The sequence below is a fragment of the Alligator sinensis genome, unplaced genomic scaffold (assembly GCF_000455745.1).
Source record: "Alligator sinensis unplaced genomic scaffold, ASM45574v1 scaffold284_1, whole genome shotgun sequence".
NCBI lineage: Eukaryota > Metazoa > Chordata > Crocodylia > Alligatoridae > Alligator > Alligator sinensis.
Genome location: NW_005842105.1, coordinates 591,823 through 618,110, shown reverse-complemented (window position 1 = coordinate 618,110; position 26,288 = coordinate 591,823). Strand labels below are relative to the sequence as shown.

Genomic DNA, 26,288 nt, shown 5'->3' with positions numbered 1-26,288 from the left:
CAATATGTTCAGAAGGTTTCCAAGCATGTAATGTTATTGCATTCAAAAAGTGTTTCTGAAGTGATCATGTATACAATGGAAATGCGTAAGTTCTTCAGCTGATCTACCACTGGAACATTTTCACAATATTTGAAAGGTCAGGACAGATGTTAAAAAAAGATTAATTTTTTCCCATCCTTACAATTCCATTATATGAGGAAAATAAATTGTGATTTTTTTTTTTTCCAGATAAATTGTTTACAGAATTCTACAGTTGCATTTTCACATGTAAATGTTTGAATCATTAATTCACATACAGGGTTTCTACCTTTATAACGAACCATGCATGTTATTAGCTGAGCTATTGAAATGAAATTAGCTCTGTACTAATTCATAAGGCTCCTTAGAAGACTGCTATAAATAACTCCTTATGACACTTTTGTCAAAGGATTTTTGTTGCTCTTTTACCTGTGCTTACCTGTATTTCAGGCTTTACTATTATGTGGTCTGTTGCACTCTCAAATATTTGTCTGGATTAAGTGAGAAAGGGTTAATTTTGTTTCTGCTCTTCTGGCCATCAGCCTGGACACCCAGTGCTTAGCTCCCTGTAACATGCAAGTCTTTAGAGGCTGAGATTATTCTGCCTACTAGAGGACTCGGAATTGGTCAACCAGTTACCTATTGCAAAAGCAGTCTTGCAGGACAGTGATTGCTGCAATGGAAGTGAAGAAAATTGTAGGGCCTTGGTAGACTAGCAGAGTTTACAGTAATGATACGTACTGTAAGCATATCAACTAAACTGTTGGGGGACAGGGGCAGTCTTGGTGTGTGGGTACAGTGCATACACAGCACAATAAGCTCCTGGTTCATAACTGGAGCTCCTGGCTGCTACCACAATACAAATGGGTGGTGCACTAAGTACGTCTTACAAAAATGTATGACAACCTTTGTTCAGTTTTCCACACCCACCTCTACAAAGAATCTGGGGTAGCTGTGTGCCCCTTCTGGAATAGAAAAGGCAAGAACTACCATGTTTAGCTAACTGACTGGTGACCGCTCTAGCTGAAGAAGCAGGTCCAAGCATTAGCATGCTCCTACCATATACAGAAAGGGAGTACTGCCTCAGATCCAAAGCCCAGCTCACTCTTTTGACATATTCTTAATTGACATAATACACTCATAATCTAGAGATTCTCAACCAAGGTGCTGTGATGTACTTTTAAGGGTGTTGCACAGTATTAGCATTGTTATCCATGGAACCACCTACACATAATTCATAAGGCAACCCCAGAGATTTCAAATAGGAATCCATAATCATAATAAAGCATTCTGCCCTGCCTTAGTCTTTCTGAGTTCCTTGCAGCAGAAGAATTGCTCTGTTGTTTTTTGTCATGGCCAAGAAATATGTGAAAGCTAAGGGCTGGCATTTCCCAAGGGGTATCTTGAATCTAAAAAGGTTGAAAATTGTTGTCTTCATCTCACTATCCACAATTGAGCCCAAAGACTTGAGGGTCCATTCTCATAATTTGCATCCTGAGGCAGTGTTATCTGGTAGTCCAGATTTTCATCTACCCAATGTTTTACCTCTCCTAGATGGACCAGTGAGCCCATATATTGCACTAAGCCTTTAGCTCAGGGGTAGGCAATTGTTTCGGCCACTAACTGAGTTTTAGCAAGCCATCGAGGGCCGCGTGACAGGCAGCCAGAGGCAGATAAATATTAATTTTCTAAAATTTTTAGGGGCCCTGCGAACCGGATAGAATGGCCTGGTGGGCCACATCTGGCCTGTGGGCCACATTTTGCCCACCCCTACTTTAGCTTGTCAGTTACTTGAAGGATCTCTCTGAGGCTGTGTCTTTAGCTGACATACAGGCTCCTACTTTTCAAAATCATAAGGCTCTCATTCCTTTTCCTTTCAGTAGCTGTCCCTTGCTAACTGTACTACACACCATCTCCATTTCTGAGGGCTTCCTTATACAATTCCAGGTAAGCCTCTTTTGATGAGCTTTAGAGCCTACATGTAGTTAACAAAAGGTTTCTGTTTTCTTTTGAGCCCTGAGTAGCGATGCTTCATTTTCCAGGAGGGTCTTTGAACCTTCTTGTCATGGGGACCAGTATCATCGTTCCTGGAGCTGAGCAATCACAACTCACTGATGTTAATGAGGACTGCATGTGTTCAATGACCTTCAAGCTCAGGCCCTGAATGAGGAGTCTGAGACACAGTAAATGCCAATTATCTCCAAAAGAAATCTCAGACTGTGATTTCAGTCAGCAGGCACGGGGATAAAAAGTGTTACAATTCGCTGATAAAATCACTGATAACAGTGGTGACCTCCAAATACTACATAATGGCTTCTTGCAAGTCAAACTTCAGATTGGAATAATATGTTATGGCTGAGTTATAGTGCAAAACAATTAATATACTTGAAGCAGTTTCTAAATGACACCAGTCATATATCTTAGATTTCATAGACGTTAGAGCTGGAAGGGACCTCGCAAAATCATGGGGTCCAGCTCCCTGCCCAAGGGGCAGGAGGTCAGCTGGGGTCAGATAACCCCAGCAAGATAAGCATCCAGGCATTTCCTAAAAATATCTAGAGTAGGTGCTTCTAGCATCTAGCAAATCTCATACTAATTCATATTTCAAGCACCAACATACTTTGCTTTTGGAAGTGTGGTAAGGCACAAAACTACAGGAAACAGTTCACTTTTTAAATATTAAAAAAACGTATCTTTAAACTTCATGTTTATATTTTTATATATTTCCATTTTGTAAATACCTTTTTTTTTGCCTACTGGCTGTGTATGTCTTATACTGTTCAGACATAAAGCATAACATTTCAGTATTCAAGTGTCAGCGATTACAATATCAAATAGCAAAGACTCCAAAGAACTTTAATGGTGTAACGTTTACTTTATGATTTTACATTTAAAAAAAAATCTAAATTTAAAATTATTGTGCTCTGTTTTAGAGATTGCATCCAGGATAGGATAATGTGATATTTAAAAACCACATTAAAAAATTCTCACTTGTCTTATGAGAAGTGACTTAATTTTTTTCCACTTCAACAGCACAAGTTTTTTTTTGTTGGTTTTTTTTAACCTTCTGCATTTCTGTTCATTTGGGCAGGGAAAATGAATTATCTTCATCTTCAGGTTTCAGGGTTGTAATTTTGGCCTGAAAACAGTACTGGGACTTGTTAGTGCTTCTTACAAATTTCTGGTGCAGTGTTGTTTGCTTTGTTTTTTCTGGGTTTTTTTTTTTTTTTTTTTTTTTTTTATAATAACAAAAATATTGGACTGTGTAAAAGTGAGCTTTTTGAACCACAGCCCAAGATATGGCCAAAACTGGACAATAACTCTTTAGATCAGGGGTTTTCAACCTTTTTTAATAAGCATATCCCTGGCAGCCCCCTTTTTAATAAATGTACTACCAGGGGGCAGGGGGAGAAGATGGGGATGGCGAGTGGCCGGATGCAGCGCGGGGGCATGGCAAGCGGCGGCAGTGCAGCGTCTGTGTGCATTATTAGTCTCATTGCATTTTATTTAAACCTGTGTACAAAATTTTTGTTTAAAAAAATGTAGCCAACCAATATGCGATCCATTCAGATTTCACTTTGGGTTACAATAATAAAGTGGTGTGATGGGTTCTGCTAGCACCTTCTTGGACACACAGGACATGGCTCTTCCCTTGCTTCACCATAGCCTGCCATCTATTTACAGAGCATGTGCTCCATTTCCTAAAGGTCTAACAGAGTTCCCTCTGCCAACCAGGAATTAAAGGCATGCCTCGCACTGAAAGCAGCATGTGCTTTCTTGTCATCTAGCCTCTTATGATGATAACATGCTCTAACTACGGTAACCTGCTCTGGACAGTAAGAAGCTTACAGTTTTTTGCAAAGTAGAAGTAGCTAAATTCTAAAATAGACAGAGGCCGATTCCATTTAGTTTTAAAGTGTTGACTACAAAACAGGGGGAATGAAAAATGTAATTCCCTTCTCTTCTGCTCATCAGACATGCAGGACCCTGCTCTTTCCAGGCTGGCAGTAATTCTTGTTTAGAGGTTATGTTTTATCTGACTTCACTGGAGTATGCAGGCGAGGAAAGCAGGGAGTTGTTGCTGTATCACCCTTGCTTTAGTGCTCTCTACCACACTTGGAGCCAAGTGAGGTGAAGAATTTCCCCGGAGGGCTGGTAGCAGTATTTAAAACAGAGCAGTAATTTAGTGCCAGTATGTTATTACAGATTAAGATATTCCAGCACAAACACTTGCAGGATTTTGTTGAGATTATCAATGATGGTTTTGTCAAGATTTTCTTCGGTGTCTTCCATGGTATGCCATACTGAAGGGAAAGGGGATGGGATCAGGTGCAACACAGGAACTCCTGTGAGAGAAGAATTCAGTTGGAGATGAGACCAGCCTTTATGGTTCATAAGTTAATGTACATTGTGGTCACTCTGAGTGCAAGACTACAGTCAGATTATTATTCAATATGATTACTGCATAAAGAGAGAATCTTGCCCCAGCTTCCTTTTACTGTTCCTCTTTTTCAGTTAGTGAACACAGAAGCTCGCTGGTTTCATTGCACAGTTCTCAAAAATTGTTTTTCTCTTCTCCTTCCCACCTGCTGTTGCTACTCCTGCTGTTTTTCTTTCAACATCTGTAGCTATAGTTGTTTGGGCTCTGAAGCCAGTGCTTAGTTTGTGGCCTTTACCATGCTTGCAACAGAGGAGCAGCAAAAGTAGTTACTGTAGCCCCTCCAAATCCACTCTGATCCCTGTTGCTATTGTAGCATAATGATGGACCTGGGCAAGTTCCTGTGGGACAGTGCTACAGTGCCAGCTGAGAAGATGCCCATATCCTATGGTAATTGAAATCTATCCCACAGTAGTTTAGCATGGTTTCATTTAGCGCTACAAATACTTCCCACTTTTGGGTCAACTTTGCTGTAAGGTAAGATGCATGCAGGCACGCACTATGGGGCAGCTGACATAAGGCAAAGCCTTACACTCCTCACTCTACCATATTATTGAAATAGAGTACCACTCATTTTCCTCAGAAGAGAGAATTTCCTGAATAGCTGCTTATGGCACCTCGCGTATCAAGCCAACAGAGGAGGTTCATCTTAAGTGTCAGAGGGCACATCTACACACACAATTAATTCGAAGCAATAAACTCTGGTGTTTACTGCACCAGAGTTTATTGCTTCTTGGCATGCCGTTTAAACACGTGCCTGGGACCACAGCTCATTGAGCTGAGTCAAGGCAGCCCTGGCTGACAGTGGGTCCGGGCAGTCAGCCTGGGACTGCTCCAACGCAGCTCAACATGCTGTGGAGGAGTTGGCTGGAGCAAAAGGGTGCTCCACTGTAGAGCTAGCCAGCAGGCAGCCCTGACGCAAGCATCTTCGTGCCCCAGCCAGCCACATAAACTGTCTACACATGCGCTGCATTTAAAAGTACTACCCTGCTACAAAGTTTGTTTATTTACTCTGGCCTAATAGGCCTGCACGTGTAGATGCTTAGTTTGTTGTAGAACTAATTTGTCTACTCTGTAGTAAACATCTTGTGTAGACACATCCAGAGAAGCCTTGGTGGGGGGGCAGGATTTATATTGGTTCTGTACTTCAGAGTCATTTTTCCTTTCTTAATCCTCTTCCCTGTCCTTGCTGGCCTTTTCCTTGGCTATAATACCAAGTACTTACCACATCATCTAGTTGGGCATAATCTTTCAGGGAAACTTGGATTTTTATGGCCTTCACCTTTGCAATTGCTTGAGCTTAATTCCTGCAGACAGCTATATGGGAGACTGTGCTGTGGAGCAGTACAATCCTCATTACATTTGAAGAGAAAACAGATGAACAAGCACTTGAGATTTGGGAACCACTACTCTACAGTCAGCTTAAATCAAATGTCTATGCCTAATTCTCTCCCTGATGAAACACCTCACTGTGTGGGTCCAGACTGCAAGAAAAACAGGAGCCAGATCCAGCAAAGGGTACAGGTTCCTAAGCTAAAGCATGTGATTCACAACAACCATCTAATTTCTTGGGCCTGCAGCTACCTGTGTTTTTTGGATTTAAATTCTGTTACTTGGGTACACTACTATTTTAGCTGTACTGAGTATCTTGGTGCCTGTTCCCTGCCAAAAGCTGTTTGGGATTCCCAAATGAGGTGACACCATGTGCAAGGCCCTGGGGGAGCCTACGTCAGCCTAATATGCTGACAACCAAGAGTTCAGTTCAGCCTCATTCCTATTCATCATCCAGGATGGAGGTAGTGGTACTGTGCCCACCTTTTATATAGTCAGAGCATTGGTGTGGGAGGTGGGTGACCCAAGTTCAATACCTTAAGGATTCAAACCCACATCTCTGATCTCTCTGCCCTAACTGCTAGGATGGAGGTAAGTCTGTGACATTTTCCAGCCCTTATCCAATGATTCTTTAATACAAAATATACAAATAGGCCTGGGAACAAGGATCAGAAAGCAAACTTCTACCTGCCAAGAGACTGACTTAATTCCTGGGCTATAGTCCTTCCCCTCTTTCTTATGCTGCCTTTGGCCCCATTAATCTGGTGTTCTTGGCTACACAGTGGTATAACTTCAATAGGAAAGGCAGAGGTGGCCTCAGCCTAGACTGCAGCCTGGTGGTTAGGCAAGGACTGTCCTGGGAGAAGGGGGAAACAGACTTGAATCCAAGTCTTCTGCTTCCTGATCCCTGTGGAGCACTTGCTACTACATGAAATATAGGTACCCTCTCCTCCTCCTTTGGACATCTTTAAAAAACAACAACAACAAAAAACAAATTAATGGGCCAACCAGTCTCTGAAGGCAGAAGTATGACTTGGGTGCCTCAATCCAGGGAGGGGATGTCATGCTCTGAATCTCAATCTCAGATTGGTGCTTAAATCTGGGAGAAAGGCAGAATAATTGGCTTTCTCTGGTATCTCCTGGCTCAGCAATGCTGCCTGTTGTGAACGCCATTCCTAGGTGCCTAGCTCCTCTCCTGAGCTGCAGTGAGAATGTAGACGCCTAGTTCAGGTTTGTGACTTCAGTCCTGTAAATATGGCTCCTAGAGCCTTATTTCACTATTGCAGTAGTATTATAACCAAGTAGCTGGGCAGATCTGGGTTCTAGTACTGCTTTGGCTATGGCATTTCTCTGGGAGCTGTGGTTCTTGGTTCTTCTGAAAAATGGATTTAAAAGTCTCCAATTCAGAGGTTTAGCTCTAAAAATGCTCATTTGCATACATCCTGAAGTAAGCACCCAACCCTAAAATTACAGAGTGATCATACACTAGGCAGGAAATATTAATGCAGCTTTTACTGTACCTCTTATTAAAAATGGAACATGGTCATCCTCAATCATGCCTTGATGCGAGTTACCCTGGAAGTACTGCCTTTCAAATGGGTGATTCTTCAGCAAACCCAACCCATGTAACTTTCGTTCTGTAATTCACAATTGAAATGAAAATAAAGCTATGCACGACAGTATAGTCATTTGAACATCTTTTGTCCTCTAGTATGAGGATCCTTTTCCCACCGAAGGGAAAATATTAGAAACAAACTATTTGCATGTACTTTGCATTGTTCACTACAGGATCTCAAGATTGGTTTTGCTCTCCGTATTGTACATATAAGAAAACTAAAGCACACTAAAGTTAAACAATTTGTCCAAGGTTACACAGAGACACTCCTAGAACCCTGATTTTGTGGCTCTAATACTTCTAGACTTCCCTTGTTACAGCTTACAAATGTTAGAGTCTTTATAATAGATATGCCAATTTTAGAATGGGGGGGGCAGGGTTGTTATTTTCTTTTAATTTTAGTCATAATATTCCCAGTTCCTGAAAATGGCATGGTGTGAATCAGATAAATTGTGAAACCTCATGATCGATGATAAAACATAATGACCTTAGCAAGATCTTACTAAAAAACACATGCCCCTTAAAATGCTGAAAACTTGCTTTTGTTAGAAATGGTTAACAACTTTCGACTGCAAGTCTACAAGCTGCCTGCATTAAACGGTCTGTGGAATTCCAGGAAAAAAGCGGCCCTCTTTTACACAGGAATTTTAGGACTGAGCTTGTACTTTTTACGGCTGTCAAACTATTAAAAAATTTGATCGCGATTAGTTGCACGATTAAAAAAAAAAAGTCTCAATTAACCATGATTTTAAATCCCACAGCTAAAAACACAAAATTATGTGCAGAAAAAATCAAAATGATGCAAGTAAGTCTGTGTAAGAGGGAGAGAGAAGGAGCAGGGAGCACAGACCGAGGCCCACATGGTGAGTGAGGGAGTCGGGCCAGGGCAGGTCATGGGACAGAGCCGTGGGTGGCTCATCCAGGGGCATGGCTCCTTGCTGCTATGTGCACCCCCAGGGAAGGCATGGAGGGCATGTACCCCTCAGATTTGCAGGCAAGGCGAATGCAAGCTGTGGCTCTGCACCCTGCTGCCTTTGCCCCTGGAGCCGCACATTGGCTGTGCTGTATCCCCTGTCCACCCAGCTGCTGGAGGCACAACATGGCATGGCGCTGTTCCCAGGGCAAAGGCAGCAGAGACAGAGCCCCAGCCCACAACAGGCAGCCCACCTCCACCCCATGCACAAGTCTGGGGGGCATATGCCCAAGGCTGTGTGCAGCATCAGAGAGCCACACCCCTAAACAAGTCACCCACAGCTCCATCCCATGACCTGCCCCTGCCTCATTCCCTCCCTCACTGTGCAGGCTTCAATCTGCCACCCCCCGACCCTTCCTTCTCCCCCTGCCCTCCCCTCCACAGACTTACCTGCAGGATACTACTCTATACACTAACGGGCTGTGTTTCTGGCCATATGCAGGCTGCAGCTGCTCACCTGTGCACGCATCTCTCCCCTCCCCTCCCCCGCCCGCTGCAGCCGCCAGGAGCCTGAACCAGGCTGCCCTGCGGTCTTCTGCATTGCTGCTGCCACCCCGCTGGGTGACCCGGTGATGGCAATGGAGTGGAGCCCGGGCACAGGCTCCGAAACCATATGCATGCTTAACATGTTAAAAAAATTAATTCAAGAACCAATTAATGTGTTAATCACACACGTTAACTGTGATTAATTGACAGCCCTACTTTTAATCATGGGTAACCCCCACCTTACCAGTTGCTTGAAGCCTGTTAAACCACCGGGCAGTTTTTGGAAAATAATTGGGAAAAGTGGGGTTTGGTGCACCAATCAAATCCAGTAATACAAGTAGATCCTGTAAAAGGAAAACAAAAGCTTGTTAAAGACTAAGTTCTTTTAAAATAAATAAGCTGTCCTACTTTTATTTGAGTGGAAGTGTAACATTCCCATTTCTCCAACTCAATAATTCTCAAAGAACCAATGATATCACCACCATGCCTGAAGAGATCTAGTTGGCAGAGGCAGTAGCCAGTTCTAATATGAGAGTACATTTAACAAGGAAAAATGGAACAGCATAATTTGCAAAATATAATGGCCCAGACTCAGAACATCTGGTGCAAGCAGTTTCTACTTTCAGAATGAGAGCATGTTGTCCCTCCATTTGCCCCTGTTCTTATCTAGGTTAAGTTGCCCATGCTGAAGAAAGATAAAGGAAGTAGGACCTCTCAAAAAACCACACAGCTGCTATTAACTTGAATGTAGTTCCTGAGTAACTGTTTGGTTCCAAGAGAAATTTGGCCAATTATTTCACAGTATTAATTTGCATGAAGTTTAACTATTTCTTATTTTAAAATGAAAAAGTTTTTCACTTACAATGCCTTGTAGCTGGCTTGTGGTAGTGGTACCAGGTGGATGTGGTGTAGATGCCATTTTCTGAGCTAGGTGTTGAGATCCATAGAGAGAATCAAAAGGCGACCACTGAACAAAGGCTTCTTCACCGTCAAAGAAAATGAGCTGAAGTGAAAGATCTGGTCTGGAGGTGGAGCTGTTCTGTTGAGAAATGTTAATAATGGTATCACTGATGCTTTTTTTTTTTAATACATATAGACAGAACATTGATCCTTAATCTAATCCTGCACCTGTTACTTGCATGAGTCATCCTTTTGAACTAGTCAATACGGAACTTCAGCATTAGCCAAGTTTCGGGACATCATATCCAAATCTTCCAATTTTTTCAATCTCTGCCACATAATGATGGCTGCCACTTGCTTGTAAACCAGCATTTGATGATGTAGTTTATTTACAAGGATTTTGTAGGTTACATCTCTGCCTTTTTTGAGAATAAATCCAATAACTTGAGAACCATCTACAAAACCAGGTAGCTGAAAAAGCTCATGTCAGATGGGAGTAGCATATGGGACAAGTTAGAACATGAAGGACATGGGTCTGCAACAACACCCAATTGAAGTCTGACTCGGCTGACAACTAATCATTGATGTCTGGCTGCAGGTCTGTGTCTGCACACACACACAAGCTGTGTTTTTGTACAGCTTCTGTGTGCTGGGTCTCATGAAACCTTAGTGAGGAACAAAGAGCCATCAGCCATGAAAACAGTGACGGCCTCTTCCTGTAGCGTGACGGGCAGCCAACTGTAGGGGTTATATTTGACCCTCAACCCAAAGCAAAGGGTGCCTGTTGGTCACACCCTTCCTCTTTAGTCGCCAAAAAATCAAGGCAATCCAGTCCACTGCAAAAAAGGCAACTTTTCTGTTTAGGGTTGTAAAGAGCTATCCATATGAAATATCTTCCCCTTCCCTTTTCTTAGCACAGATAGAGTTTTTCTCTGTACTCAGGATATTTTCTAAGATTTTTAGGAATTAGCCTAAAATTAGCCTAAGCAATTTAGCCTTGGTGTTTTAACTCTTATGTCCACTAGTCAGAGCTTCACACCTTATCAGGGTTATTATATACAATACAGTTAAAATGGTGGGAGCAGGGTCAGCAACAAGTAGTGTCCCATATGAATTGTGATTCAACTTTGCTCCCATGGGTGGAGTTCCATACTAGGAGAAACAAGAGGCTAGAATACTTCAGTTTGAAAAGGAGAAGGCCAAGGGGTGATATGATCATAAATCTATAAAATCATAAAGGGTGTGGACAAAGTGAACAGGAAACTGTTATTCACTAAATCCCAGAATACTAGAACTAAGGGGAACCTAAAATTAGCATGAGACATATTTAAAGCTAGCAAGCGAAAGTACTTTTTTTTTTTTTTACGTGGTACGTAGTTAACTTGAGGAATTCATTACCACAGGAGATGGTAGAGGCAGATGATATACCTGGGTTCAGAAAGAGACTAAAAAATTTCATAGATGATAGAACCATTAATAGCTATTAAACAAAACAGAGATGTAAGTCAATGATGGTGGGTGCCAAGGAAGGTATGACAGAGATCACTCTAGATATACCCTGTTTATATGCTCTGCCTCTAAAGCATCTATTCCTGCCACTGTTGGAGACAGGATACTGGAATAGACGGACCATTCGTTTTACCCAGTATGGCACTTCTTATGTTCTTATGAGCTGAAACAGTACAGCTCTAACTGTGCAAGGGAAATTCTGTAGAAAATATCATTTTTATAAAATATGTAATTCCTATAATATTTCCTTTGTGTAGTTAGGGCTATATTGATATTCACTCCATGGTGACTGTTTTTTCTGGTAGAGATTCCATTTTTTCCTGTTCATTCCTTCCACTGGAACCCCCACCCCACATAACACGAGTCATCCCCAGAATACCCATTATAAGAAAAGCCATATCATGCACGGGCATTTTGTTTGCTTTTATGTTTGTTAGGTTTTCGTATTTGCTTGGTCCTAGGTCTGAATATTGTAGAAAGATATCTTTGACCTACATTTTTTTATACTTCCTTTATATAATTGGAAGAAGAATGCAACAGAAATTGCAGCTCAAACTCGATAGTATAAGTAGATCTGGCTGAGAGAATAACATAGCATTATACTACCAAGGCAGAGCCAAAAGGTCACAGATAATGTATTCTTCAGATATATCCCAAACTGTTTTGCTACCACAGTCCATGAAATGTATTTGCCCACCTCATGAGATAAAAAGCTGTAATTAAATCTATTATTTGCTAAAAATTAAAATCTCCAAATTGATGCTGATGATTGTTCATACAAATGGCTGGGGGAGGACATATAAAAAAATAAATAAATAAATAAATAAAAAAAAAAAATCAAGCTTTCTAAATGAAAATGAATAAGTAAAATTATCTGATAAATTATGTATTATAGAAGTGCTTATTTTTGTGATAAGCAGTTTCCAGATATATTTCTTCCATTAAAAAGCAAATGTGTATAATTTTCTGGGGACAATCTGAGCCACAAAAACAATAAGAAGTGAGATTGTGTATACTTATTCCCCATTTTTAGAATATTTAATTACTTCGTATCAGAACTCAACAAAAGTCTGTTATCTGCCCTTTAATGGAATCAGCTTTATGTATGTATCCATTATTATTTTATAACTCAGGATTGAATACATGATGAGAAATTTTAAGTCTTCAGTTACTTCCACTATATTACTGAAATGCTCAAAACACTGTTATCTTTGCACATTTATCCTCATTTATGATTGCAGCAGTACGGCACTGGCAGTGCCCTTGTCTCCTCTGCATTACATGTTGTAGGATGTTTTTGGTATTTCTGGTTTTGTGCCCTGTAGTTGTGTTTGAGAGTTACTTGGGGTGATCCTTGAGGAAATAGTTGCCTGTGAGTGCAGGGGACTGGACTCCATGGTCTAAGAAGCCCCATATAGTCCTATATCAGTTAGGATAATAAATTGACCTATTATGTGATATTAGATGTCGTAATTTTGGGAGCAAGGGTATCTGAAGGATCACTGAGACCACACAGAAGCAATCTAGGGCTTACAATTTGCAATAGAAAGGAAGTGATAGAGAAAATGACATAAATACCTCCATTGTATAAAGCTGGCTGTCCAGGGCACGTGCCAACTCTAACAGCATAGCACAGGGCACTGCTGAGTCTGTGGCCCCCACAAACACTCTGCCATCCCATTGTGGGCCAAAATATTTTGAGTCATAGTGGCAAGCAAGTACCAGATGGCGTTTGGCGGTGGAGTCGAGGGTGCTAATGATATTTGAAAAGGTTCGATATCCATAGGGTGTGTATCTCTGAAACGTATCTTCTTCAATTACCCAGCCAGCCTGTAATCTTTGAAGACGGTGCTTGATATGCTGGAATAATAATAATTATTATTATAATTAGATAAATAATGTTCTAATTCAAACAAACTCTCCAATCAGTAGCTAGTTTAGAATAGCAACACTTAAATATTTCTGCAATAGTCACAGCATTTTTAATAAAAGTATATTCTGCAATTAGGTAGCTAAGTATATTCTGTAACAAGGCACTGTAGTGACATTCAGTGGAGTGACATATTCAAATATTTAAGCATCAGTACCATGACTGGTACTTAAAATACTACACATCACCGTTTCACTGCTACCTTATCCCCTCTCACAATTGCTCCATTTGTCTCCTAAAATTGGAAGCTCTTTGGGGCAGGGATCATTTTTATATAGATATTTTTATTATACTGTTATACTGTGCCCAACATAATGGGATTCTGGCTGCTCATTGGGGCCTCTAGATACAGTGGCAGTGTAAATAATATGTTGATTTTTTGACTTCCCGCACAATTTCAAGTGAACAAGGCTTGGACATTCAAAAGGAAACTTTCTTCTCCATAAAGTCAACAAATATAGAACATCTGAGGAGAGCTAATTTAAAATAATGCAATTTCACAGAATATAATTCAGGGTGGCGACAAAAATGTAGACAGTAAAATCTATACAAGAGACCACTCATCTTGGACAGCTCCTGCCTTAAGAAATTGCCTCTGAATAGCTCCATATGTATTCAGTATAGAGACTTCTGCTTCAGTTTCATCTGAAGACCATCTCTTCAAAGCAGTTGGTTTTTACTGGTTCCCCGAGTACTGTGATAAGGTAGTTTCATCTATTTAGATAAGCAGTAGGGTAAAGTCTTCAAGAACATTAGCAATCCAATCTTGTTCTTACCAAGGCAGCATGCACGTTTCCATTAGTTTCAGTGCTGGCAGAGACACCTCCTTCAAGCTGTTTTCATTTTGTTTAGTGTTGTTTTGAAAATCCATGCAGTAAGAAGGTATGTGCTACCCTCAGTCTGTGCCAGCCAGCCATTGGGATCACTTGGAGTTCTGCTCTGAATTAAGTGGAATATGTAGTCCTGCACCTCCTTGCCAGTGATCAGGTTATAATTCAAAGTTGAATTTGGCCCTCTCCACAGAATGACTTTGGCTGCCCCCCCTCACCCTACTGGGTCTTAGAAATGCCAAGTCACAGTGGAGTATAAAATCAGAGATGTTTATTTGTTACATTTTCATAGGAACTTTGTTTTTATGCAGTGTTGTTACCCAGCAGCAGCAGAGAGCTCCAGGTTAGTGGCTATGTGGTTTTCAGGCCCCTCTGTTCTGCTATTTTCTTTCTTTTGGCTGTCTGCCAGCATCACCATGGAAACAAGAGGACTGGATGGCACCAAGGCTTGTTTGATTTTGAAGCAAGCTGCATTTTTCTGCTCCACCAGCTACAGATCGGCAAGTTAATTTACGTGACAATTAGGGCTATGCTCAGTGGTTTTCAGCCTGTGGTCCGTGGACCCCTGGGGGGCTGCAGACTATGTCTAAGGGGTCTGCAATAATGACTATGATCAATCAAAAGTATGTGAATACCTACACTTACAATTCAACAGGGTCCACACCTCCATTTGAAATTTCCAAAGGGGTCCTCACCTCCATTTGAAATGTTTTAGGGGTCCGCAAATTAAAAAAGGTTGAAAACCATTGTTGTAGCTGTTAAGTTACATTGGAGTCTGCATTGCAGGGGTGTGTGCACAAAGTGGCCCTACATGGGTGAGCCTCCTTTAGAGGTATTCCAGGGTTTGTTTGATTGTTTGGTGGTTTTGGCAGGGGGGTGGGGGGTTGTGTTTGGGGTTTGTTTTTTTTTGGCAGGGGGAAGGTTCATATCCTAGGCCAAATTAGCCAAATCAGTTCTGAATCCTACCAATTGAGCAAAACTCAATAATTAAAAAGCCATATGTGGTGCTACAACCAGCAAGTATCCTGCACCCCAGACTTTACAGTCTAGAGCTTCACATACTCCCAGATCCATTTGGCATGCATCCTACATGCAGGCCCAAGCCTGGAGGTCTTGGGGTTCAAATGCCCCCAAGTCCCTTAGCCGACAACCACAGAAGCAAGCGAAGCAGCAGTCGCCCATTTCCATAAAGTGGGCGTGTAGCCGAGTCCTCTGGTTCCCTCAGCCACACCAGAGCAGAGACCATTTAACAGATGCAGTATGTGTCTTAACGTACAGGTTCAACTTTTCTACTTGCTAGGGCAGGGTAAAGGGGTTGCTGCAACTCAGCCTTTGATTCTCTTCATCTTACTAGTGTAAGGAGAAAGATACATTTGATCCTTGCAATCTGGTAGAGCATGAGGATTAGATTTGCTCTAGTCCTTGAAAGAGGAATAAAGATTACTGGAAGAAGAATCCTTCATTCTCCTTGTGTAAACCTACGTAGAGTCAGCCACAATCTAGCTCTTAGATTGCTTTTACCTTTTATGTAAAAAAAAAAAAAAAAAGTATCAAGGGAAAACAAGAAACAGGAATGAACTGTCAGTTTTTAACATGGAAAAAGATTAGCATTGGGTGTAGGAGTCAGGACTCCATGGGATGACAGATTCTGTTTAATTTGTGTGTGTATAGTCTTCTAATAATCTTACATACAATCAGTAATAAGTTGCCTATGCATATAACAGCATTGTAATCAATATTATATAGGGCTCACTCTATTTGACTACAGTTTTACAACATGTGGCCAGTTGCAGATTGATTTGGAACCTTGTTTGGAAGCTGATTAAGTAAATAGTGTCCTTTTAAATTCTCTAGGTTGTTAAAGTCCTTTTTCAAGTACATAATTATTGTTTATTAATTTCCTGAAGTTCCACAGGACTTTTCTTAATGGGTGACCAAAGAGTAGACCTGGTGTTTGCAAGTGCAACTCTCTAGAAGTTAGAGCAACACTAAGGGTGCATTCTGTCCTACTGCTATGAAATTCTAAAGCACCTTTCTTCCAGGGATCTCAAAGTGCTTTATAAACATTAATTAATTAAGCCTCACATTGCTCCTCTGAAGTAAGGAACAATCAGTATCTCCATGTTGTATGAATGGGAAATGAACTAGGGCAAAAATAATTTACCCAGCATTGCCCAAAGGGAAGATGACAGACACAGCAAAGAAACCTCAAGCTCCTGACTTCTGGTCTCGTGGCCCTTTTGTGGCTTCCTGACAGACTGTAATAATCCAAAACAAGTTAAATGGCAAGTAGCATTGTGTCTACTAGAATACTAGCAGAGCAGCACTAGAACAAAATCTCTTTGGTAACTCAGTAGCCCAATCCCCAAACTAGCAAGAAATCTTTAGGGAAAGCACTTGGCTTGTCTACCGTATGGGACAGGTATCCACATGGTATGTGTGTGTCAATAAAAGAGCAAAAGGCAGGTTTGATTTTTGTTTATGAAACAAAGAAGGATTTTTTTTTAATTAAAATATGTGATCAAATTCTGTTTTACTTTGAAACCTAATACCTAGGTCACAGAAATGAGATTAGAGAGTAGAACCTGATGTAAATTAAGTTTGGGATCAATCAACCTTCACATTGTGAATGGTGTTTTTTCAGTATGACAATACTGATGTTCACTTTACTGAATGCAGGGAATGTGTCCTTCCATATTAGTAATTGGTGCCTAGTACATTGAGAACACTATCAGGATACAAAGAATATATAGTAGCCAAAGGCCTCATCTACATAGTATGCTTAAGGCTTGATTAACCAGTTAATTATGCCTTAACATGTGTAATAACTTTGTAGCTTGTTCTTATTATGCCATTCATTGAACCTGTAGCCATGTGCTTACCTGCTCTGAGCCTCCTCTGTTGTGGAGCCTGCAGTGGGGGCAGTGTGGGAAATACTGTGAGCCTTGTCAACTGCGGGGCTCACAGCCACGGAAGCTGGTGCCGTGGGGTTGCAATCCTGGGCTTCGCCTGCACCAGCAATAAGGTATGATTGGATCTGATGCCGAATACCACAATGATGCCTCCTGCATCCAATGAGCAGCATGGCAAGAGGTATGATTGTGTGGACCGCACATCAGATCTCATCACGCCTTTATCTGAAAGTCTAGAGGGTCCCCTAATATCTTCAGAAGATGCCGTCTTACCTGACGCACAGCATAATTTCCTGGTGATCCTGAGTATCTCTCTATCAGCATAGGGTGCAAATCACTTTGCCACATTAGAGAAACATTTGTGTTTGCTGCAATTTGCTGGATACTGGTAGAATTTAAAATATTTGGTTGGTGGGAATACTGCAAAAGGAAAAAAGTAAATATTACAATAATCATTGCTAATTACATCTCTCAAAATTTATTTTCTTAAACATTACAGTAAATACAGTACACTTGAATACAACTACTATCTTCTGCTGTATTATTAGTAGCTTGAGTGCCATTCTGATTTGTCATGGCATTCTACAATAATATGGAAAACAAAGCAACTCCTTTAAAGTATGGTTCATCTCTCAAGAAGTCACTTGAGAAGTAGCATTATGGAGTTCTCTGTCCTTTAAAAAATGTACTCATTTCCAGACAGAATGTGCTTAGTTTCTAGAGAAAATTTTTTTTCTAGGTGCCAGCACTGCAAATCCAACCATTTATTTTAGTTGGGTTCCTTCTATCTCACACATCATTACCAGTAATAATATTACATCTGGGTAAACTATTGTGTTTTAAGTCAGGTCTTGATTACAGTATCTGAGAGAACTATTTGACCTATTACTATTAATGATGCCTGAAGAGCATATCACACAGGTGGAGTTTACAGGACAGCAGGGGTGTCTTTTTAACTTAAAACCAACTGCCAGGGAGGGGAAGAGGCCTTTCTATTCAGGCAGTGTTGAGGGAGTTAAAATTATCTTCCTGGTTTCTGCTAATCTCTCTCAACTCCAGATGTGTTAATGATTGGCTGTCCTTTTTAATAGTCTTGTTGTTCCACTATTCAAACTGTCCCTTCTTCTGCATCTGTGCTGTCTGTTAGCCATTCTTGGTAACATCTCTCTTCTGTTTCACAGCCCTGCAGACTGTTTTAACTTCAGCTAAAAACCTCAGCTTGGGTGTGGTAATATTAACTCAGATGTAGAAATGACTGACAGCTAAATATTGGAGGCACTCCAATCTGAATAAGAGATGTACATTTAACTATAATGACTACAGGACTATTTTTGCCTAGTTTGTAATGTTTTTATAAATTGAATATATTATCTAACAAATCAGTACACATTCCAATAGTTATATTCATTTTAAGCTCAAAGTATAAATAAATAATATAGTGCTATTGCCCCCCCTTCCCCCCCAGTATGTTAGGAAAGATTCTAGTTTGTCTTTAACTGGGAAAAAAAAACATGTGTTGTATGTGATGATGATACACCACACTATTTGCACCCACTTTTTCAAAAACCCTAGATTCGCCCACACAGGGCAGATAGTTAGAGAAAATATCTTTTTTATTTGCAAATTTCACATGGGAAGCTGAGGGACACAATGTTGACTTTCATTTTAGAGTTACACTTTAAAACAAAAGCAGACTGAACATTAGAGGATGCAAGGTCTTCAGCAATCTTACAGCACAGTTATGTGACTCACCCATTACAATGTGAAACACTTCTAAGTGTAGGACCTGATATTGTGTAAAATGGACCTATTAGAAATGATCACAAATGAGAAGAGAGGCATGTCTTTCTTCAGTCTTAGCAGCTGAAGAAAGTGTGTTTGATAATATCAAGTTTATATCAGCCTGGGAGTAGCAGATCATTGAGAACAAAAGTTTGGTGGAGAGCACTGTTGAAAAAAAGATAAGACCTAAAACTGCAGCCTCTACAAAAGAAGCCAGCGAAAATATAATTAAGGGAATTCAGAGAGCAGCATATCTTGGTCTGAGGAAATGATGGGCTTAGTTAAAATGGTGAATCATATCTAGCTGAGGCAACACAAGAAGAGGGTACACCACAGTGGCTGCATAGTTATTGTGAAAGGAGGCAATGTTGCAAAAGTACAAACTCATGAAAGAGGAAGAGAAACAAAATCCCCATTTTTATGATATAGTCACATAATTTACCTATCCATAAAGGGACGCAGATTTATAACAAGAACCAAGGGAAATAGAAGATACAAGTTAGATTTTGCTTTAACAATGCCTATGAAATAGAAGAGATCAGCAGCATGAAGTGCACTATAGACTTCTCTTTCCCAGCACTGACCCTTTCGCATTGCCTCTACCTGGGGAAAAGGAGGGACTGGGCCACTCCCCAGCCACAGTCCCCCAGCCCTGTTGGTGCCCCCCACCGCCGTCTCCTACCTCCCCCAGCCCTGCCAGAGGGGCCCCCAGCTGCCAGAGCTTATGGGACCAGGGACCCAGGTCCAGAGTCGGATCCACAGCCCTCTTCCCCCCCACAGAAGCACCTGAGCCCTGGCTACCACCCACAGGAGTCAGCGCCTACTGCAGCCTGGGGGTGGGGAGCCCAGCTCCCCTGGCCCCCCCCCCTCACAGGCAGCACAGCCAGATTGGAGCCCATGGGGGGGACAGGCTGCCTGCTGCAGGCTCGGGCTCTCCACCCTGCTGCCCTCCCCACAGGGCCTCCACAGCCCAGCAGGTGGGACCTGGCATGGCAGGGCACAGCAGGGCCGGGCAAAGAAGTTCCTTGCTGCTGCGAGCTGGCACTGCCCTGGCAACGTGCCCCCTGCTCACCCCAGAGCAGCGAGGTGACCCAGCCCTGCCCAACTCCCTCCCTGCGGGGGCCTCAAAACCCCTGACATCAGGCTTACCTGCAGGAGCTGCTTTCCAAGCTGTCTAGCAGCCATGTGCATATACACCCTGCCTGACCACCCTCCTCCTGCTGCCCCCAGCCTCTTACAGGCTGGAACTCTTTTCAGAAAAGTAAAATCTGCACATTTCTCTGTTAAAATTAAAAATCCATGTTTTTCCTTGGGTAAAAGGGAAAATCCCCATTTTTCCATGGGAAACCAGGATCCCTGGTTATTAGCCATAACAATACTCATATTTCTCAACTAGCCATAGTTCACCAAAGAGCCCTTTGTTTCCTCAACTAAGATCTAACTAAAGCCTCTTTGAATCACCTTAATTTTACTCTGATTAATTTCTTTTCCAGAGTCCCATCAACTTTTTTCCAATTCAGCAGCACTCTGTTAAACATTTACATTGTTGTTCTACTAATTCCAACTTGGTGTAAACCATATATCATCAAAATGGTAAATTAAGGAAAAACAATTCTCTGTACAGACATTAAATTACAAAAGATAAGAGACCATGTTATCTCTTTATCTGCCAGTGCCATGTATACTGGTACCTCCTAATAACAGCACCTCTTAAATAATAGGTTAAGATTTCTGATTTTTATGTTGGCAGCATCACATAGGCAAGGTACAGACATTACACTTTCACCAGTATAAGTGATCAAAAACTGGCCTATACCTGTAACAGAACAGAAGTTTGACACATGTAGACGGATTTAAACATGGGAGAACTGGTCTAAGATTTGCCCCCAATCCCCCAAAAGGCAAACGTGTGTTCTGTTCACTACCGAGCTAAACTATGCTGCTTACAGAAAAGGGCATAGTTGCCTGATAAGCAAGGATCTGGGTTTTCCATTTGCTGTGAAAAAATGTGGATTTTCTCCTTTAACAGAGAAAAAAAGGTGGATTTTCTCTTTAACTGAGAAAATAATGGGTATTCCCCCTTTAAAGGAGAAAAATGTGGTAAACTGTGGGTCTCCCCTTGCCACAACTCTGTGCTGCTGCCCTGTCTCATGATGGCAGCTTGGCACTCACTCTCACACCAGGTCCTGCCCACTGGGCTGTGGAAGCAGCTCCTGCCCAGAGCTGGTCTGGCCCAGCTGCAGCCCCATGCCCTGCTCTGGGCACAGAAGACTTGGGGTGCACATGCCCCCCAGACCCCCCACTGCATTGCCTTGGTCCCCCCTGGCCCACCTATGCATCACCTGTGCCCACACCCCCTCATTCCCCACACACCCACTCCCTTCCTCATGTACTGGGGGGCAGGGGTGAGGGCAGCGGGTCAGGAGTAAGGGGCACCAGCAGGGCTGGGGGTTGTCACAGGAGTGAGGGGCAATGGCATATCAGAGCTGCGCAGTGCCACAAAGTGTGTGTGTGGGGGGGGCGGTGAGCAGCCACAGCTGGACCCACAGCCTGGTGAGCGAAGGGGACAGTGGGAGCTCTGATTTCCCATGATAAAAAAGGTGATATCAAATGCCAAAATATATAGGTATTTAGAATTTATTTTATTATTTATAATAAAATTAAATTCTAAATACCTATATACTTTGGTGCTGGTAGGTTTCCAAATTGCTTTAAACACAGATATGGGGAGTTTTAATCCGAGAATTTGGGCTTTTTAAGCAGAGAAAACCTGGATCCCTGCTGATCAGAGACAGCTCTGCAGTAAAGATGCAATTCATCTGACTGTCTCTAGTAAGGAAGAGGGGAGGGCAGCCTGTGTTCAGGCTGACAGGGCTAACTGCCTCTCTCTCTAGTAAGGAAAGAGAAGGGATCTTATGAAGATCATATTAGAAGCCTCCTGACTGGCACAGGGAAACTACCCTGGGGCATTAAATGGCTTTCATCTACTCATCTCTCCTCCCCCCTACAAGAGAGATCAAATCCCCAGTCTGCAAGCAAGTTGGGGGAAGCAGGGGGGGATAAAAAACAATCTGAGATACGCAATGATAACCCACCTTCTCCCGTGTCCAGTCCTTTATGGCTTCTCTCCCATCCACCAGCTGAGAGAGAGTGACTGCTGCCAGGCAGAGTGCCCAGGCCTGGCAGAAGGTTGCTACTGCCTGGGTCTTACCTCTGCTTCCCCCTGCCATCCCTCTTCTGCAGTTACCACTGCTGTTCCTCCTGGTCATGTGTCAAGAGCCCGGTCAGCTCCTCCTGCAGGCCACCCCTTCCCCTCCCCTGTGCTTTCTATAAGTGTCTGGGGGTGGGAAGGGGAGATCCGGGGTCTGTGCTAAGGGAGGAAGAAAAGGAGCAGTGCTGGGGGGGAGACTTTCCAGTGTGCTATTACAGGAGCAGGCACTTGGCTCTCTCTGTGTGATTCATTCAGCAATATCTACTATTAACCACCCCTTCCCGATGCAGTTCCCCTGTGAAATGAGCCTTGTCCCTAGCACCACGTCAGCATCATCAGGAGAGCTGCATGTGACTAATCCCCAAGCCCTCAGGCAGTAATTAGTGTGGGATGGTCTCTCCCTCTCTCCCAATTCTGCCCTCCCTCATTTCCTCCTTTCTTTCTCCAGTGTTGCAATGAGCCTCCATGGGGGGGTATGTTTCTCACTGGCAACAGATACAAGATTTGCAGTTTGTGTTTTTTACTGTTCTTTTTGATGAGCGATGAGGATCATAAAACATGTTTTTTTGTTTTTTGTTTTTGCATACAGGCTAAATTAATTCAAATGGGCTGAGAGCTCAGTGCCCTTTGACTTCCATATGTCGGAACATCAGGCCCCTTACTTCCAGGCTACTTACTTCAATAAGCCCAGCTGTAGGCCCCTATTACTTACAATTGTAGGACATCATTAGCTAATTACGATTATTTTTTAAGGAATAATTGTTTGTAAAGTGTCTTGAAATTGCTTAAATGTATGTAACTGCAAAGCATTATTGTCATGCATTATTATTTTGCTAGGGTTTTGAGGCACCCTATACTCACCTTAATCTGGAGGTTGCAAGATCATGATGTTTTATAGGCGCTACCCCACCATGAGTAGTCCTACCATGTTGCCACCAGGCCTTCCAATCAGATGCAGTTTACACTCATACCCAGGAACAAAAACTAGCCTCCACTGCCTTATGGGTATTCTTTGGTTGGCGTAAGGCTAAGGGACCTCACCCTGACAAAAGTATTCCCTCACTGAGGCATTAGGCAGTCAACAGCACGTCTAATCTGTTGCTCTTTGGCAGAAGCTACAACCATCAAGGCACTGAACATCGGGACTTGGTCTGGCCTTTGTACTCTGTCTCAGTGGTCTGAAGGGGAGGATGGTAGATTTAGGACAGCCTCCACTCCTCCATACTCCTGCCTAAGTGCATACATTGAAGATCTTGATGTGATGGTCACAGGACTTCATAAGGGGCATAAGGCACCTGAGGCAGCTACCAAGGCATCCATACAGCCCTGTTCAGGACTGGTCTGCTTGCCTCTCTTGAGGAAGGTCCTACAAAAAGTGGGCCAAAAAGCCATGCCCCAACTCAGTCTATCCCGGCCAAAATTAATTACTTTGGAGTCCATACATAATATTGGGTAGTGCATGCATAGACCTGCAGTCATCTGCACATGTACATGTCTTGACCACCTTCCTTTAATTTTGCAGTGATACTAGCAAAAGCTGTACATCTTTTTATAGGATTTTTATTAATGCTAAGGTACAAGGTCAGTTGACAACCTGGGCTATCACTGTCTCTCATTGTATTTGAGATTAAGCACCCATCCTGCTGGCTTGGATCAGAGAGATTTGTTTTAAAGTCTCGACTTATCATACACCTCCCTTTGTACTCGGTGAACATGGCTCTGCCATCCCATTATGATGCCAAGGACCACTCTGTTGAGATGCTGTCAGAGTTTGCTGGTGCCCATGCAGCACCCCACTCATCTGCCTACACTGTTTCCTGCTAAGGAACTAGTGTGTGTGACAGGCATAGCATGTCTCAGTCTAGTGCTCCTCAGTCCTGTAGTGCAGTGCTTAGACATGCCTACAGGCTACCCAGTACTACCCAAACTAAGAAGAATCCCAGAAAATGGCATAAAAAGGTTGCAAATGGGTCAAATAGCCATCCTTCTCAACCCCCTCAAATACAGAGATTCCCCATCCCAGAAATCAACCCTTCAAATATGTTCAGGTGGTACACAAGGCTGAATACAAAAGAATCACAGGAACCTAAAATCTGGGCAAAGCCCTTGCATTGTTCCTAGAATAACTAGTTAATTATAAATTATAATTAAAAGTTATAATTGATACTTGCACAGGAAATTACTTTTGGCTTAAAATCAGTGGCATTAAAATATATTTAAATAGAGAGGTAGCATGAAGAAGCAAATGGAACAAAGATCAACAGTTTCAGTTCCCATTTATTCACCTGAGTTCTGTTTCATTAGCATTTAAAAAAAGGAAAACGTTAACTAGTGTTTAAATATCAAACACTGTGGTAGATTCAAAGTTGCTGTACAGGTAAGCAATTGGGTCACAAAAGCCACTTCCTAATATTAAAAACTGTCCCATGCACTTTAGACCACTTTAGAGGTTTTGGAAACAGGAAATCTGACTGGTGGAAAAATTGAAGTGGGAACTCTTATAATATAGATTCAGGGGGCAGTGGGGTTCTCCCTAAGGGATATTTTGGAAGACATTTCTGAAAACATTTCTTGCAACAGTCAAGGCTTTGGATGAAAATTTTGAAATTAAAACTGATACTTTGACATCCTGTTTAGGAAAAATATAAGGTCTTTTATCTCAACCTGAAGATAGCAGGAAGTTAACTGCTTTAGTGCAGCTTTTGCTATGTATCAAAAACAAAACTTCAAAGCAGCTTGTTAGAAACACCTGTTTCAGTACCTTAATTCTTTGTGTGGAGCTGTTTTCTTTCCCAGGCAGAGTTGCTATATTATGTCTCAGATCAGCAAAGCACTTATGTATTGCTTAAGTCATCCAGCAAAACAGTTAAGCACACATTCAACATCAAGCGAGAAGTTAAGTCCCCATTAACTTCATCAGCACTTAATCACATAGTCACTTAATACTAAGTGCTTAGGAGCCTTCATGAGACTTCCTAGGAACAGTCTTTGGTGATGATATGAGGAGGACTGGGAAAATCACCTTTACCATCAAGAGAATTTTAAAATTATTTAAAAAATAATAACACTCGGTTCAACAATAACAAGAAAATGCAAAGAAGAGAAGATTTTAAATATTACAATTCCTAGTGATTTCTGAAGAGAAACTTTGTTCTACTTTGCACTATCAAATTAACAAGATGTCAATACCCTCTTTGAATTGTAATTATTATTTTTATTGTGTTTTAGACCTTTTAAAATAGCATACTTTTTTTAATTAATAAAAATATTTAAAATATTTTTTAAAACATAGATGTCTTCTAAGCTGGCCAGAATGTATGTACAAACAGTTTATTTCAAGAAAAATGGCAAGTGAATTATCTGCAAAAATTGATTCTACAGGGCTTTTTATGAGGATCCCTTGTCTTTACACCAAGCACCATAATAGTGCCATCTGGTGGACTCAGACTGGGACATCATCCAGATAAAATATTTGTGGAGTTCACTGTGCATGACTTGTACTCTCAATTCGACTACATCATATGAGTGTCTTAGCCAAAAACAGATTCTTTCTGATTATTCTCTGAATATCCTGTTGTTCTAAACTCTGAAAAAGCACACATCAAAAGCTGTTGATTTAATGTGGGGTCTGATTTTCAGAAGGATAGAGCTTCCCCTCTAAATGTAACTGGAGCTTTTGATGCTCAGCTCTTCTAATAGACCCTAGGAGGGAAGGCAATACGGTTTTCACATTTATTTAAATCCCCCATAAGCCATTTGAGATATATTTGTAGCAGAACTGTATACACATATAACTGTTCTTGGCCAAATTGCTTTGACATAGATGCACTATTTATATGTATACTTAACCAAAGAACCACTGAAGTTATTTGGAACATCTCTGTTCATTGAAGTGGGTATTGGAACTAGCCCTTTTTTAATTAATATAATTAATGTTTGTGGTGACATAATTCAGGGCCTTGGTTTCCTTATATTGCCTCCAAATATAATCGTTGGCATATTAATAATATTGCAGAATTTAATCCTTGAACCCTTACTTAAATATGTAGGGCCTTACTAGGTTTAATGTCATGTTAATTTTATAACTAGGGCAACAGGACTACATAATTGGAATGGGAGTACTAACCTGAGCCAAAACTACTCACATCAGGTGGGTCACAGGATTGGACCCTTATGTTTCTACAGCTGTGGGTGGCTGTACTCCAAAAGATCAAACACTTCTGTGGGGTAATGCCACTGTTTTCAGTGGACTTATACAAGGCATGAATTTGACCCATACATTTGACTTTTTAAACAGTGAACTTTACTTTCCACTCTGCCATGGTAGGTGGTTTTTTCAATGACAAGGTTTA

The 26,288-nt window shown here is 41.7% G+C and overlaps 2 protein-coding genes across 4 annotated transcripts in view; one reads left to right on the top strand and one right to left on the bottom strand.

Annotated features, from left to right (window-relative positions):
• PRKD3 (protein kinase D3) overlaps positions 1–26,288 on the top strand; it is a 97,533-nt gene that overhangs the window by 771 nt on the left and 70,474 nt on the right. Inside the window, exon 2 of one of the 2 annotated variants that reach the window (XM_025205149.1) lies at positions 1,899–1,965. The gene's annotated coding sequence lies outside the window, so the exon portion shown is untranslated. Of the gene's footprint in view, positions 1–1,898; positions 1,966–26,288 lie in introns of those variants that run through there. The other variant, XM_025205151.1, reaches the window with a different exon arrangement.
• On the bottom strand, positions 3,230–22,292 carry QPCT (glutaminyl-peptide cyclotransferase). Of its 2 annotated transcripts, none has more exons than XM_006024499.3 (7): positions 21,821–22,292; positions 17,217–17,363; positions 12,850–13,131; positions 9,725–9,901; positions 9,107–9,206; positions 7,309–7,425; positions 3,230–4,364 (listed from the first exon to the last, which is right to left on the bottom strand). In XM_006024499.3, the coding sequence occupies exons 1-7, from the start codon at positions 21,992–21,994 to the stop codon at positions 4,219–4,221; spliced, it is 1,143 nt and encodes a 380-aa protein (XP_006024561.1). In that variant the 5' UTR covers positions 21,995–22,292; the 3' UTR covers positions 3,230–4,218. The 2 variants fall into 2 exon arrangements, with proteins under 2 accessions (XP_006024561.1, XP_014375812.1); XM_014520326.2 differs by having other exon boundaries at positions 21,937–21,999.

Bases quoted from the DNA above. Each gene is read 5' to 3' on its own strand.
- QPCT (XM_006024499.3), bottom strand. From the start codon at position 21,994: ATGACCAGGAGGAACAGCAGTGGTAACTGCAGAAGAGGGATGGCAGGG. The intron at 13,132-17,216 runs GTAAGACGGCAT...TTATTATTCCAG, and splicing joins GAAATTATGCTGTGCGTCAG to CATATCAAGCACCGTCTTCA. The intron at 9,902-12,849 runs GTATTTATGTCA...ATTTCTCAACAG, and splicing joins GCCAGCTTTATACAATGGAG to AACAGCTCCACCTCCAGACC.